Below are 17,575 nucleotides of genomic sequence, written 5' to 3'. Positions count from 1 at the left end.
AAGAATCAAAGATTTCTGAAAATGAATTTGCTAATTATTTAATTGATTTAAAATGCAGGCATATTTCTTTGTAGCCTAACATAAAATTTCAAAGATAGCAATCATAAAAAAGCACAGACGTTAGACTGTTTCCTTAACTTGACTCTCACACATCACTAGCAAAGAACTGCTAACCAATATTTTAGCCTTGCCTTTCTTCTTATTCTCAGCAGGTCAGCTTGTGCAACTCTTGGCTATTCACCCTTCAGACTTATTTCTTTCCTTTACTTTGCCCTCCATTCTTTCGCCTCTGTTTTTAAAATCTTCAACTCAGTTTGGTGTGGCCATAACAGACAAAATTTTTATCTTTATTTTTATTTTGCATAAATGTTGTACGTGGAGACAGCACTGATTAAAATGTTTTCTAATACACTTTTGTTGCATGCAAAACTGGCAAATGTAAACTGCTTTGAATTGAATTTAGGAGGTAAATGACATTTAAATAAATAAGTTCATGCAAATTATTTTATTATTATTATTTTTTTAATTTCCTTCCACTGATATTCCAAATCCCCTTGGGTACCACACTGGCGCTGCATCAAGCTGTTCTCCGCTGACTGGCTGTATCTGAGAGCTCCGGCAGACAGGAGGACTTGCGCTGCCCAATCAGAAGAGGCAACGCGGCTCGTGTCAAGTGAGGGGGAGCGATGCATCCAAATTTACTGGATACGGGACCATTGCAGAAAAGAGCAGAGCAGAAGGGAGCACCGGCGAACTAGCGAGCAGGGGTCGCAATCATGCGTGAGATCGTGCACATCCAGGCTGGCCAATGCGGAAACCAAATCGGGGCAAAGGTACAGTAGAGACCGATTAAAAAGGAAGGTCGATTTGCCATTTCATGCCCGATTAGCGCAGAGTTTGCTTTTACGGTGCTTTGCAGTTATGCCGCAACTACAATCGCCTTTTATACTTCTCTTTTCTTTGTTCTCATAAATCTGCACTTCTTTGGAATTTAATCAGGAGTCGTTACAAACTTTCGTTTTCTGTATGTGTGGAGTGGGTAAAACAATGAATAAAGACGAATAGCGGTAACTTGTTAATGTGCTCCACAGCTCATTGTGCATTCATACCCATCATTTTTGGGAATGATTTGCCACCTGTATGCTCACATTTGCTGTGGCCATGTTCCGTGCAGCAAATACTACTTAAAAAATGAAAATATAAAAAATATTGTTAAAGAAATGAGAATTATTTCAAGAATGCGGGGGAGAAAGCACCTTTTTTCACAGCTGTAGAAATGGGTGCGGTCGGGGCAGACGAGGTGTCATCGTATTGTTACATCCACTAAAATATTCCTCTGCATTACTTAATCGAACACGCCAAGCTGCTTATGGATTCCAAATTCTTTATCTGCCTTTTTATGTCTTTTCTGGCTAGATAGATTGAATCTGTTAACCGTTTTCTTCTTTCTCACTAATAGGAATGTCTCCACATCAATCTAATTAGTTGAGCATTAAATAAAAATATTCCCTGAAACACAAGTCAGTTTCTGCATCAGCATTCTATTAATCTTTTATGATCTAAACGGATTCAAAGGCGATAATATAATTGTTTTGTTCTGTTTTAATGTTTCCAAAGGCAATGCATGAAATTAACATTCTACCTATAATAAAATAATATAACTCTTTTATGTTACAGTTTTGGGAAGTGATCAGCGATGAGCATGGCATTGATCCTACCGGTAGCTACCATGGGGACAGCGACTTGCAATTGGAAAGAATTAACGTTTACTACAATGAAGCCAATGGTATGTTGTATCTTAGATCCATTGCTTTTTTTTTTGTGACTGTGTCCATATATATGAGGAATCTGTTATCAGTACTTACAGTATGTTATCTCATTCAGGGGTAGATTAGAAAATATTCATAGTTGGCATATTTCCTTTAAGAGCCTTGTCCAAGTATTATGTAGACAGTATTACAGAATGGAAGACAAGGCTACACAGCTAAAACAACAACCATTTTAAATTCCCTAATGTTTCAACTCAGACATATACAGGTTGGATAATCCAACCTGAGAATGCTGTCGCACATTACATTGTCACAAAAGAGGTCTCAGAAACAGATAAAGCCTCAACTTCATGTATATTTTTATTTGTTCTTCCAGCTCCTTTAAAGTAGTCAATTAATCATTCATCCATCTGTCCATTAAAGCACTGTGCTGAGGAGAAGTCTGTTCCAGCAGCATCATGAACAAGAAGGGAATAAACCCTAGACAGGGTGCCAGCCAATCACAGGACACATTTACACATATAGTTGTTTAGTCCTGCATGGCCAGTTTAAAGTCACGCATTGACATAACTTGCATATCATTGGGATGTAGGAGAAATATCCACAATGATATGGAGAAGGAGGTACGCATTCCAAACAGATATATCTTATCATCTTTATATATAATACGCTACCGTGGCTGTTCGTTTGTCTGCCCAGGATTTTAAATCACCTGTAGCTCGCAAACCGTTTCGCCTATTGACCTGAGATTTGGCACATATATACTACGTGATGTCTACTATCCGCTTTCGGGTGATGATTTTTATTACTCTTTTTATTTTTAATTTATTGTAGAATCAACTCTCGGTAACGCGCAACAGGCGGCCGTGCGACGCATGCGTACGTGCATCGTTCTCATTCCCTTGCACCTTCGCGGTCACTTACCCTACCTCTTCATATCTTTAATCCTTCTTGAGGCAGATTGAACGAAAAATTAAGAACAACATACTAAGTAATTGCAACACAAAAACGTACTTAATCAGTTTTAACGGGAAAAGATGCCGACGAAAGAAAAGAAGAGGCGGGCCGTTAGGGTGGAGAACAGAAAAGCTGCTCAGGAAGCGGCAAGCGCATCAACTGCTGAGCTAATGAATGCTAAACAGAAACAGAGAAACAGGATGAAAACTAAGAATGCCCAAGTCAAGTGTATACACTGCACGTTTTCGTGCAGTACACCGTTACTGGTATCATATATTCTGCTATACAAAGGTATTGCATGCTGGGTATTCTTATGTTAATTTATTTGCAGGCGGTAACTGCTGCTGCTTCACAGCTCTAGAAACCAGGGTTCAAATCTCAGCTCAGTTTCTGTCTGTTTGTAGTTTGCATGTATTCCCCATGTAGCTCTGAGCACTTTGGTTTTCCTCCAACGTTAATAAATAAATATAAAAACATGTTAGGCTTATAGTCAGATCTAAACTGTCCCAATGTAGGGGCAGATTAGTTGTACAGTATGTGGTTGTGCTCTGTAGTGGACTGATGCCCTGTTCAGAACTGATTCCTGCATCTTACCCAGTGCTGGCAAGAGCGTTTCTGACCCCTGCAATCTTGAATTGGAAAAAGCAAAAACAGAAAATGGATGGGTGGGTGGATGTTAGGTTACTTGATGACGAGATACAAAGTTGAAGTATTGGGTCATTATACTGTAATTCTATGACAAAGTCTGTAAAAAAATTGTTGCAGCAACCCCTGCTGGACTCCTCCATTGTCTCCTCCATTGTCATTATTAAAGTATCAAAACTAAAGTTTCCTAGAACATTTAACCAGTTGCCTATTTGAAAATCCTTACCAGCAGTTTTACCTGCATTCATGGATTTGAGAATTTATTTATTTATTTATTTAATATTTAATAAAGCATTTAGTCAGCCTTCCCCAGCAGGTGTGGACGTATTATCTCTCCTCATTCAAAGCCACTCCACTTTGAATATAGAAAATATTGTGTATTAAAGGTACGAGGATTAGGCAATACAGGGAATGCTGGATTATGTTGTTTTTTTCCAAGCTTCATGGAGACCATGAAAATATAATGCCGCTTCCACTGCTTATCTGGCACTGGCCCCTTTTCTGTGGACTTGGAATCTCCTCCATTTATCCTTTAGATCCAAGTGGGAGGCTGATTTTGTATGAAAGCTTATTTGTTAGTGAAAATGCATTAGCTCTGTTTCTTAATAATGCCATTTTGTTCCACCCACAGGTAACAAATATGTTCCTCGTGCCATCCTTGTGGATCTGGAGCCTGGCACAATGGACTCAGTCAGGTCTGGACCTTTTGGGCAGATTTTCAGGCCTGATAATTTTGTGTTTGGTAAGCATTCTCTAAAATATCAGCGGACTGAAATTTGAATATTGGCAATCTCTGCCTGTCTTTTTCTTTCTTTCTTTCTTTCTTTCTTTCTTTCTTTCTTTCTTTCTTTCTTTCTTTCATTTTCTCTAATTGTGTCACAGTTCTTTCATGAAGATATTTAACTGCATACAATACATTTAAAATAATGATACAGTTTCTAAATTTCTAGTTTTGACAATTGTTTCTCCATTCAACAAGTGGATATATTTACATTATTACTGAATATTCGGTGTATTTGTTTGTTTTCTGTCGGCTTAAAATAATAAATTGTGAGAAGTCCTCAGCACCATACTATATGTCAGTTTAACTGAACCCGCACAGTGGCTTCAATAAATGCATCCATTCCATTAATGCACATGTGAGGCAAAGTAAATTGAGGAAAAGTAAGCCAGGATAATTTATATGAGTGTTCTGCCAGGGTAAGATTTTGAAGCAAATGAAACAAAACAGTAAGATGAGCCTGTTAGAGTTGGTCGACACAGTATATTTTGGAATATACTTGCCTAAATTGAACATTTTTGTATAGGTTGCAAGGAGAACAAAAAGATGGCACTAGGTGCAGATCTCAAGATATGTGACCAGTGCTGAGTTAAGCAGTTTTCACCTGTTTACCTGTTATATTTGTTCCATTAGAACAACTGTGATGAAAACAGACAATTCAGCACAAGTACATCCATTCTATTTAGTTAAGTTGTATAAAATAAAATAAAGTTGAGATGTGAAGGTTGCTAAAGTCCCACTCTCCACCAGTACTTTGTACTTATTCCATGTGTCTATGGTTCTTTGCATAAAGAAAAGCTTTATAACTTTTGTATGACATCTGCCCCTTAACAGATTTTCAACCATGTCTCCATGTTCTTATTGAAGAATTTATTTTAAACTTACAGTATTGATCGACTGTACTATTTCCTTTTGTAATTTTAAACACTTAATCATATCACTTCTTAATTTTTTTTGCTTAAACTGAAGAGGTTCAACTCTTACTGTCTCTCCTAATTGCTTATAAGTTCCAGTCTCATAATTAGCTTAGTTACTATCCTCTCGACTTTCTCTGCCTCACTTTTTCTTGATATTCGGACACCAAAGCTATATACAGAAGTCCAAGGGTCTCATTTATAAAACTTTGCGTGGATGTGAGTGTGACAAAAATAAAGGAAATGTTTGTCCCAAAAAAAATCTTACTTATAAAACCTGGCATATTCACTTTTCTCTGCAATTTACCTTTATAAATCACAATCATCTTGTAAATGGGCATACATGAACACGCCTCAAACCCTGCCCTTTTGCCTCCCTAAAACAACCATATATGGACTATGCTAATGAATCCCATGCAATCATGATGCTGCAGACATCAATTGGCTGGCAAAGCAACCTCCCACCTGATGCATCCACTGCCAATTGCAGCCGAGGAGTCCTGTGCTGCTTTTTGCACTCTCCTCTGCGCTCTGGGGGTCAGGGTAGGGTGTAAGTCACCAGCATCTGAATGGGTAGCCACTTTCACCTGGCACATGTAATGCCGTGATTTCTTTTACACTAAATAATGATAAACTGCGGGTTCAGCCAATTACCTTACCAACAAGCTAGACATCAGCAAATTATCTGCCAAAGCTACTTTGCCTCAAAATAAATGAATCATGGGTTGACCCAGGCCACCAATCCATGATGTTTGAAATTCTCATCTTGGCATTACAGATGACTTGTGTAATGAACCTGTTTATGGTTAACAAATTCTCAATTCTCAGTAGGTGCCCTTATTGTACTGTGAGTTGCCATGATTACATTAAAAAAAGTGGATACTGCTGCAGATTTCCTTTTTATGTTAGCATATACAACTAGACCATAGGGAAACTGAATGTAGTGCCTCGTGAGTTGTTTAAGGCTTTCAGCACAGCGGGCATGACGGAACTAAAGATTGGCTGAGATATTCCTGCCCTGTCAGCCAGTTAGCTCTGGCAGATGCCTGTTGCCAGAAAGCCAAGCATTTTTAAAACTTAAATATAAACAGAGGGTCACTCTCGGATCAACACCCCTGTTTCAGTTACTATATTGTGGATGGTCAAAGTGATCTATCCCACCTTGGGGTCCGCAACCCTAGTGACTGTGAAGATGATGGCTCCTAGTTCCTCCCTCTGCCGCAGGGTAAGGATATTCCCATAGTTTAGTTTTTTTTTTATATTTATTAATTTTATTGCATTCCATACAAATCAGTCAAGTTTTTACAAACAGAAAAATTGAATTAACAACAAATCGATCCCTACCCCTGAGAGAGAGGGCAAGCCAAACGGCATGAAACTTAAGACCTGTAAACATACCTAAATTGATAAGTTCTCTGTGCTTTATGAGCTTATTTTAAAGTATTACTGATTAGATCCTGCCACGTTTTGAAAAAAGTCTGTACGGATCCTCTAACTGAGTATTTGATTTTTTCCAATTTCAAATAATATAACACATCAGTTTCCCACTGACTTAAAAGAGGAGAGTTTGGGTTCTTCCAGTTTATCAGAATAAGTCTGCGTGCCAAAAGTGTAGTGAATGCAATCACAATTTGTGTGTCTTTCTCCACCTTAAACCCATCTGGAAGAACCCCAAACACAGCTGTTAATGGGTTAGGAGGGATTGTGAGACCAAGGCTATCTGAAAGGTAATTTAAAATTTTCTTCCAGAATGATGTTCATTTGGTTCAGGCCCAGAACATGTGACCAAGTGAGACTGGAACTAGTTTGCAGTGTTCACAGGTTGGATCTTGCCCAGGAAACATTTTGGAGAGTTTTAGTCGAGACAGATGTGCTCAATATATAATTTTGCGTTGTATAATTGTATGCTCTCCCCATAGTTTAGTTTTTCAGTTTCCACAAAGAAAGATAAGGCAGAAGGTGCTGCTGAACCGCTGGAGTCTCATTCTACCCAGGGTTTCAGCAGGTTTATATTGTAGATGCGGTCCTTGGGACACCAATTGGGCTGGTAAACTAGATAATCCACAAGACCCTTATATTCCCATATCTCGTTGTATCCCTGCCAGTGTACCAGGAGTTTGGAGGGGAATGTGGGAGTTATGGCCATAACCCAGTCGCCAGGACAGAACTCACTGAGACAGACTCTGTTGTAGACTCAGGCCTGAGCAGTCTGGGTGTCCTCAAGATGTTTCCTCACCAGACGGCAGAGCCTCATAAAACGGTCCCACAACTCAGTAACATACTCCAAAATATTACGCAAGCACGGAAACCCTTCTCTTCCTAACCTTCCTTGGCTGCCTACAATACAGTAGCTCGAATAAGGAAAACCCCATAGGGGCCTTTGGGTTTGTGACTTTGGATTGTGTAGGACACCGGTAGTGTGTGTGTAAACATAAATATACTGTATATATATATATATATATATATATATATATATATATATATATATATATATATATATACACATTTACACACACATACTGCATATATATCTATACTAATAAAAGGCAAAGCCCTCACTGACTCACTGACTGACTGACTCACTCACTCACTGATTCACTTATCACTAATTCTCCAAGTTCCCGTGTAGGTAGAAGGCTGAAATTTGGCACGCCCATTCCTTACAGCTTACTTACAAAAGTTAAGCAGGTTTCATTTCGAAATTCTACACGTACGGTCATACTTGATCGATACGATCGACAGCGTCCGCCATGTTGAACTTTCTTATTTATGGCCCCATATTCACGAAATTTGGTAGGCGGCTTCCCTGCGCTAACCAAAACTGATGTACGTACTTATTTCGGTGGTATGACGCCATTGTCGGCCGCCATATTGAATTTTCCAACGTCACCAATTTTCAAACTTCCCATGTAGGTAGAAGGCTGACCCCATCTTCACGAAATTTGGTAGGTGGCTTCCCGGCGCTAGCCAAAACCGATGTACGTACTTATTTCGGTGGTATGACGCCATTGTCGGCCGCCATATTGAATTTTCCACACGTCACTAATTCTCCAACTTCCCGTGTAGGTAGAAGGCTGAAATTTGGCACGCCCATTCCTTACAGCTTACTTACAAAAGTTAAGCAGGTTTCATTTCGAAATTCTACGCGTAACGGTCATAACGGTCAACAACGTCCGCCATATTGAACTTTCTTATTCATGGCCCCATCTTCACGAAATTTGGTAGGTGGCTTCCCTGCGCTAACCAAAACCGATGTACGTACTTATTTCGGTGGTATGACGCCATTGTCGGCCGCCATATTGAATTTTCCAAACGTCACTAATTCTCCAACTACCCGTGTAGGTAGAAGGCTGAAATTTGGCAGGCCCATTCCTTACAGCTTACTTAAAAAAGTTAATTAGGTTTCATTTTGAAATTCTACGCGTAACGGTCATAACGGTCGACAACGTCCGCCATATTGAACTTACTTATTCATGGCCCTATCTTCACGAAATTTGGTTGGCGGCTTCCCTGCGCTAACCGAAACCAATGTACATACTTATTTGGTGGTATGGCGCCACTGTCAGCCGCCATATTGAACTTTCCAACGTCACTAATTCTCCAACTTCCCGTGTAGGTAGAAGGCTGAAATTTGGCAGGCTCATTCCTTACAGCTTATTTACAAAAGTTAAGCAGGTTTCATTTCGAAATTCTACACGTAATGGTCATAACGGTCAACAACGTCCGCCATGTTGAACTTTCTTATTTATGGCCCCATCTTCTCGAAATTTGGTAGGCGGCTTCCCTCCACTAACTGAAACCAATGTACGTACTTATTTCGGTAGTATGATGCCACTGTCGGCCGCAATATTGAACTTTTCAACAGTCTTTGTTACTTATGGGCCCATCTTCCATACAGATTTTATTTTTTTGTTTTTTTATTTTTTCTCCAGCCGTCTGGAGTTTTTTTGTTTTTTCTGTCCCCCCTGGCCATTGAACCTTACTCTTATTCAATGTTAATGTTGATTTATTTTGTTTTATAATTGTGTCTTTCATTTTTCTATTCTTTAATATGTAAAGCACTTTGAGCTACTGTTTGTATGAAAATGTGCTATATAAATAAATGTTGTTGTTGTTGTTGTTGTTGTATCTTCAAGAAATTCTATCGATCAAAGAACTGTCACTTACCGAGTGGTTTCCATGCCCGGAGATACCACCTACCTTTTCCATTCTCTTTGTTATATATTGCACGGCCATATCAGGCTCACTCTTGATATCCGGAGGAACATTGTGTCTTATGTATTGAATGACTGGGACAGGTTCAAGGTGTGGACTGATGACGGTACAGGAGATAATTATACTACACAGGAGCACTAGAAGAGTGAAATGCTTAAGCCCTTCACCTATGGTTCTGCATGTGAGTTGATGGCTGCGCTGAATTGTTCGGTTGTCGCTTTCAAGTGTACCGAAATGGCCAAATATTTTACACCTTTCGACAACCGCCAATGCTTCTTAAACATCTTAGATTCACAGGTGATGATTTCAGTAGTGGACACTTTGATGTTTATGAATGTTTAAACTCTCAAAAGCTGGATGTGATTTTATCGATGAAACCAGTTGTGTGCTTACAACGCTTGACAGATGCCAAATGTCACTTCAGCACAACAAATCCTGCAAATACTGTCGTAATTGAAACAAACCATGAAACTCAAACCGATTATGACAGCAGCAATCCAAGCTGTGAGATTTGAGAAAAGATTACTGTTCACATGGCCAACTGTAAGTTTCATGCTCAAGAGTAAGCTCAGCGCACAGTTTGGTCATGTTACAACCGGAAGGCCGAACTGACAACATGGTATACAAAGAGATCCTTAACAAATAATTATTGGCATAATGTCCCACAGTTTAAAAAGGTTTAATTTTCTTCTTAATAAAAATTTGAATGCAGTACTTCACCGCTGCGAAGCGCGGGTATTTTGCTAGTATTTAATACAACTGTTTTCTGTGTTTTTCTTTAAAATAGTCTCTGTAAACTCAACCAGTTAGTGATATTCTTGAGTATACCGTATATGGTACTGTATACTGCTGAAAAGAATACTATTGATTATGTTGTTAGTAGTTAGTATCTACCAAAAGTGGTCCAAGAAAGGACAACCAGTGAACAGGGTCATGGGTGCTCAAGGCTCAGTGATGTGCATGGGGAGCAAAAGCTAGCCCATCTGGTCTGATCCCACAGAAAAGCTACTGCAGCACAACTTAATGCTGGCCAAGAGAGAAAGGTTTCAAAACACAAAGTGCATCGCAGCTTGCAATGTATGGAACTATGTAGCCGCAGACTGTTCAGAGGACCCATGGTGACCCCTGTCCACCACTCCAAGTGTCTACAATGGGCATGTGAGCATCAGAACTGGCCCATCAAGCAATGGAAGAAGGAGGCCTGGTCTGATGATTAACATTTTCTTTTACATCATGTGGATGGCTGGGTGTGGGCGTATGGTTTATGGGGGCAAGAGATGTGGATGCACTATGGGAAGAAAAAGCCAGCAGAGGCAGTGCAATGCTCAGGGCAATGTTCTGCTAGAAAATACAGTAATCCTTCACTATATCGCACTTCGACTTTCACGGCTTCACTCTATCGTGGATTTTATATGTAAGTATATCTAAATACATAATGCAGATTTTGCGTTGCTTCGCGGGTTTCTACGGACAATGGGTCTTTTTACTTCTGGTACATGCTTCCTCAGTTGGTTTGCCCAGTTGATTTCATAAAAGGGACTCTATTGCCAGATAGCCAAGAAGCTACCCAATTAGAGCACGCAGTTAAGCTCCTGTGTGCTGATTGGCTCAGCGACGGAGTGCCGAATTCGATTCCGCTGCGTTAACCAGGAAGTCTCGTCTCGCTCATTCAGCATCAACGTGTTTCGCTGTGTAAAGAGTTAACTTTTGTGCTCTTTTGTGTTTATCTTTGTGCGTAGTCAAGCCCTTCATTATGGCTCCAAAACGATCTGTCTATCGTAATGGCTGTAACATATAAGATATCGGAGATGCTTGATATCTTTAAAATAATATTCAGGTTTTAGTGTATATAAATAGTGTGTTTACATACATAATTTCAATGAATCAAACCTAATATCTAACAGTATACAAAGGGTTTTTTGCTGTAAAACTGTGCAGGAAATGTTTATAAGAGTGTTGGAGAGTTAATAAGGGCTTAAAATATATAAAAATAACCATATGAACATATGGTTTTTACTTCGCAGATTTTCACCTTTCGCGGTTAGTTCTGGAACGCAACGCCCGCGATAAAGAAGGCATCACTGTAAAAATAAAAAGCTACAATTGCTGTTATCATTTCAGGAGCTCAGTAGCCTAAAGATTATTTTTTATGTTGTGAAGAGTGCTCCCAAAGAAGATACAGTCACATACACCACTGCAGTTACTTGGCTCCACACGTTTGAGAGACTATTCTGGCAGCTATGATATCTTTCAATCACTTTGACTATTGCATTACTACAGTATATGGCATAATATATATATATATATATATATATATATATATATATATATATATATATATATATAGTGGACACTAAAGGGCCCTGTAGCTCCTTAAACCCAAGAGTGGTTTTATTAAACCCAATACCTTATGCAGGCCTTAATCCTCCTTAGACACACTTCCTTCCACAACAATTCCCATCTCTCTCCTCCAGGCACCTCCTCCAGACTCAGCTCACCTAGATGAGGCCGGCTGGCTCCTATTATCCCAGGACTCGGAAGTACTTTCGGCGTCAAATGACTACTGCCTGGAAGCACTTCCGGGTCAGGTGGGGAACCTCCTTCCAGGTGTGGAACCCACACAACACGACAGGGCTGCCCACCAAGAGTACATCTCCCAAGGTGCCCTGCCTGGCGGAAGTTACACCTAGGGTAATGGGGGATTAAATAACCCCTAGAGATGATCCTTCCCTGTCACTCTGTTTCATTCAGGCCAGGAAAGGTACTGTAAACTAATCTGGCTGAATCAGGTGATTTGAGTATAATCTGCATCTCTAATGGCAGTTTGTGATCAACTCTCCTTTTTATGGAGTCAGACACATTTCTTTACTTTGAACTCAAATTTTGTAATGTGAATTTTCAGAGACATGGCTGACAATATTTCCAGCCTTACTTCGATTCAGACACCATTGTTGTAATTAAAAAACAGAGTGCATGCAGCGCCTGCAACAATGTATTATTCACTTTTACCATCAATCCCTTGATGTGTTTGAATGCCAGTCTGATGTTACAGAAGGGTTTTTCCCTTGCGACAGGTTATGTTTATTTTTAACTCATACAATAAATATGTGTAAGAAGATGGATATAGTTAGATATTATTCTCAAAAAGATTTAGAGTTTGAAGCTGAGATCAGCAGAAGAGAGAGGCCCTAACAACTTGGATGATAAGAATATTCCATATCTGATGATAAATATCATCAAGTAGACACTTAGCATTAGTAGTTAAATGAACAATTTGCTGTTAAAAGAAGATAAATGCTGCTCTAAACTTGTGCAGATTTTTTTTAAGTGTATAAACAGTTATGTAATTAACAAACTTGTTCTAGCTGTCTCATGAGAAAAGTCAACACAGTTGGTTTAGCTGTTACAAAATGACTCTCCATATGGTTTCAGGTTTTGATTAAATATATAATACTTTACATTCTTTTTAACTATTGTGTGTTTGATAATATTTAAGTAATAAAAAAGTATTTATAATCTTCCTTTAGGTCAGAGCGGTGCCGGCAATAACTGGGCCAAGGGTCATTACACAGAAGGAGCAGAGTTAGTGGATTCAGTTTTGGATGTGGTAAGGAAAGAGGCTGAGAGCTGTGACTGTCTGCAGGGATTCCAGCTCACCCACTCTCTTGGCGGAGGGACTGGTTCTGGTATGGGCACTCTGCTAATCAGCAAAATTCGAGAAGAATATCCTGACCGTATAATGAACACATTCAGTGTCATGCCATCACCAAAGGTTTCAGACACTGTGGTTGAACCTTACAATGCAACACTCTCTGTGCATCAGCTGGTGGAGAACACTGATGAGACCTACTGCATTGATAATGAGGCCTTATATGATATTTGCTTCCGTACACTCAAGCTTACCACTCCAACTTATGGAGACCTCAATCACCTGGTATCAGCTACCATGAGTGGTGTCACCACCTGTCTTCGTTTTCCCGGCCAACTGAATGCCGATTTACGCAAACTAGCAGTAAATATGGTGCCTTTTCCTCGTCTTCATTTCTTTATGCCTGGTTTTGCCCCACTGACAAGCCGTGGTAGCCAACAGTATCGTGCCTTAACTGTACCAGAGCTAACTCAGCAAATGTTTGATGCAAAAAATATGATGGCAGCATGTGATCCCCGTCACGGGAGATACTTAACTGTAGCTGCCATGTTCCGAGGAAGAATGTCTATGAAGGAAGTTGATGAGCAGATGCTCAATGTTCAGAACAAAAACAGCAGCTACTTTGTAGAATGGATTCCCAATAATGTGAAGACGGCTGTCTGTGACATCCCACCCAGAGGCCTCAAAATGTCTGCCACCTTCATAGGCAATAGCACTGCAATCCAGGAGCTTTTCAAGAGGATTTCTGAGCAGTTCACAGCCATGTTTCGTAGGAAAGCCTTCTTGCACTGGTATACTGGTGAAGGTATGGATGAAATGGAATTCACAGAGGCTGAAAGCAACATGAATGACTTGGTCTCTGAGTATCAGCAATATCAAGATGCAACTGCAGATGAGCAGGGTGAATTTGAGGAGGATGAGGGTGAAGATGAAGCTTAGGTATATTGTGTGGCAGGGAAAACTAAGTCTACTGTAATCAGAAGCACAGCTTTTAAGATAATGAAAAATTTGTGTTCATGCTTTTCACAATTTCTTGTTCTTAAAATGTAGCTAATCGCTGCCAGTAAGTATTACTCTTACTAAAAGAGAAAAGGGTATACAATGAATCATGTAAGTTGAGAGCACTGTGTCTACTGTCAGAGTGTTATGTTACAGCTTAAGAAGGCTAATTTTGATCTTTTTAATTGTGTATTGCACTTTTCATGTTTCCAAGTTAGTGTTAATGTTAATAAAGAACATGTGTGCATGCTAACGATTTTGCATTGCTGTTTCTGTTCACTCTGTGTAGAGACTATTTTTTCAATGGGTATCTCTCTCTGTTTTAAGTGATTATGAAAATAATAACATAAAACATTATAATCGGACAAATACAAAGTACAACATCTCTCTATTATAATAAAAAAATCCTGGGACGAGACGTGACTTTTTTAGAGAGATGCTTTCATGTCTCACGCGACGAGACTTTGTGCCAAGAGATTTAACCACGCCCGGGGCCGGAAATAAAAGACAAACAGTAGATGACAAAGTAGAACATCGTAAAAAATACAAAACGTTGGCAAGAAACACATGCAGAGCAGCTTAGAGATAATGAAAGTGCTAAAATTCGAAAGTCTCAAAAAATGATAATAAAGATTGCATTAGCGCAAACAAATGGAAATTATTACTCTGTGAAATAACAGAACAGCGAAAAGAGATTGAATATATTTTTAGGATTTAAACTTTAAGTCGGAGACTTAAAGATCATCTAATTTGTGTTGCCATCAGGGAAAAGTAGTGTTTCTTTCTAATGAATAGGCATGTCCACGAGAATTAAAACATTTGTTGTTTGGTGAAAGTGAAATCCACATACGAGAGCAGCAGAGATGCAAAGTGGCTGGTGCATAGTGCGGGCCGGGTTAATGTGGGGTTGGCGAGCGAAGCCCCCTAGTGCATAAGAAGGAAATCTGCTTTCAGCTGCTGAAAAATACATATTCTACAAAACACCAAATTTGGGGTTTATTATTTGTTTTTCCCCGCTGTGTACTGAGTATATATAGTAGTATAAAAAAACAGTGGCATGATGTGGATACTGAATAGAAATAAATGATAAAATTAATGGACTTCCCCAACTGAACCATTCTCCAATGCCAGACTCATTTCAGAAAAATGGATGAGACATTGACAGATGATAAGACAGCATTCAAACTGTGAACTCTCCACATTAGTCTCAAGTAATGCTTGCCACAGAGCACTTCCATAGGTCAGAATACTTTTTTTTTATCAATAAATACATGTAAGTATATCATTGCTTCTATAGCACTGTACTGGATGTATCAAGTTCAGTGATAGATGGCTATTATCATTGGCTTAAAGTGTAACCAAACTTTCTTGAAATAATACCTTTATAAAACATCACGATTAAATAAAGGCATTTAATTTAAAGAAGTGCGCCCAACAACCCAAAAGAGGAACCTCTCACTAGTAGTTTGTATTCAGTTTTGATCACAAAGCTCATATAATCATGAATGAGAAAATGTAAACTGAGTGATGGATCATATGAGAGCTTTATTTATGGTTTTAAGTCACACTTCGCTATCAGAATTGCATATGAGAAGTACATTCCTCTCAATAAAGGGGATGGAAAGCTTGGCTGCACAGAAGAACTTTGGAAAAGAGCTGCTGTGGCTCCCGTTAAAGAGGTACTAGTTGAGTGGTCTTGGCTATCTAATGAGCGTAATTCTCATCATTTGCACACTAGACATGGCTTCCTGGGTTACCATCTGGGAACAGAATCACTGGAGGGATTGTTACACTGACATTGGCTGGGAGGAGAAGCTAGAAAATGTTGCATGGGCATGAAAAATCACATTTACTTTCCTTGGCAAGATTAGATAGATAGATAGATAGATAGATAGATAGATAGATAGATAGATAGATAGATAGATAGATAGATAGATAGATAGATAGATAGATAGATAGATAGATAGATAGATAGATAGATAGATAGATAGATAGATAGATAGATAGATAGATAGATAGATAGATAGATAGATAGATAGATAGATAGATAGATAGATACTTCATTAATCCCAAGGGGAAATTCACATAATCCAGCAGCAGCATACTGATAAAAAAAAACAATATTAAATTAAAGAGTAATAAAAAGCATATAAAAACAGACAATAACTTTGAATAATGTTAGCGTTTACCCCGGGTGGAACTGAAGAGTCGCATAGTGTGGGGGAGGAACGATCTCCTCAGTCTGTCACTGAAGCTGCTCCTCTATCTGGAGATGATCCTGTTCAGTGGATGCAGTGGATTTTTCATTATTGACAGGAGCCTCCTCAGCGCCAATCACTCTGCCACGGATGTCAAACTGTCCAGCTCCGTGTCTGCAATAGAGCCTGCCTTCCTCACCAGTTTGTCCAGGTGTGAGGCACCCCTCTTCTTTATGCTGCCTCCCCAGCACACCACCGCGTAGAAGAGGGCAGTCACCACAACCATCTGATAGAACATCTGCAGCATCTTATTGCAGATGTTGAAGGCTGCCAACCTTCTAAGGAAGTATAGTCAGCTCTGACCTTTCTTACACAGAGCATCAGTATTGGCAGTCCAGGCCAATTTGTCATCCATCTGCACTCCCAGATATTTATAGGTCTGTACCCTCTGCACACAGTCTCCTCAGATGATCACAGGGTCCATGAGGGGCCTGGGCCTCCTAAAATCCACCACCAATTCCTTGGTCTTGCTGGCATTCAGATGTAAGTGGTTTGAGTCACACCATTTAACAAAATCTTTGATTAGCTTCCTATACTCCTCCTCCTGTCCACTTCTGATGCAGCCCACAATAGCAGTGTAATCAGCTAACTTTTGTATGTGGCAGTACTGAGAGTCGTATTGGAAGTCTGATGTATATAGGCTGAACAGGACCGGAGAATGTACAGTCCCCTGCGGCGCCCCTGTATTGCTGAACACAATGTCAGACCTGCATTTCCCGAGACACACATACTGAGGTCTGTCTGTAAGACAGTTGTTTTATCTTGGTAGAGTAATATATATATTGCTCTACTTTCCCCTATTGTATTATTAATATGTAGCCTTAGAATGCCTAATCTCACAGACTTACCACTGTATATAAGTTATCCCCACCTTCCCTTCTGTATCTATAACCTCAGGCAATTAGATGTAGTAAAAAGACAAGCAGGAGTTAAGTTACACATAAAATAATGTATTACTGATAATATTCATAAATAATAACAAAATGCAAAGTACATTTGAATATTGGCAACCATACAACCTGATAAAATGGTGATGTGTAATTCAGGTGGCACACAGACTTGTAGTTACTTAAAATGTCTCTAGTTAAGGCATCATTGGTGCTCAGCTTTCAGCCACATGCCTGTTCAATATGGCTGCTGAGCTGTGCTCTTCATTGTGTTGTCTTCATCATCACAGGTTAGCAAGAGAGATGCTTCTTCATCATATGTTGGTTAGAGAGAGAGATGCTTCTTCATCATATGTGGGTCAGAGAGAGAGAATGTGGTTGAGCAAGCAAATTTATAGGTTTTCTGTCCAACTCCTACAGCGAATAGGATATCATGGTACTTGAAGGCCTCTGAGACAAGCCAATTCCAAACAGCCATATCTCAGACCAATGGGTGAAATA

At 39.5% G+C, this 17,575-nt stretch overlaps 1 protein-coding gene across 1 annotated transcript; it reads left to right on the top strand.

Moving 5' to 3' along the window:
• The first annotated feature begins 705 nt into the window (after positions 1-705).
• LOC120529554 (tubulin beta-2B chain) lies at positions 706-14,182 on the top strand. Its single transcript, XM_039753448.1, has 4 exons — positions 706-833; positions 1,678-1,786; positions 4,003-4,113; positions 12,809-14,182. The coding sequence occupies exons 1-4, from the start codon at positions 777-779 to the stop codon at positions 13,867-13,869; spliced, it is 1,338 nt and encodes a 445-aa protein (XP_039609382.1). The 5' UTR covers positions 706-776; the 3' UTR covers positions 13,870-14,182.
• Positions 14,183-17,575: the final 3,393 nt, after the last annotated feature.

This window comes from Polypterus senegalus, chromosome 5, assembly GCF_016835505.1.
Source record: "Polypterus senegalus isolate Bchr_013 chromosome 5, ASM1683550v1, whole genome shotgun sequence".
Taxonomy (NCBI): domain Eukaryota; kingdom Metazoa; phylum Chordata; class Cladistia; order Polypteriformes; family Polypteridae; genus Polypterus; species Polypterus senegalus.
The sequence above is the reverse complement of the archived record's forward strand: the minus strand, read 5'-3'. Positions and strand labels throughout refer to the sequence as shown.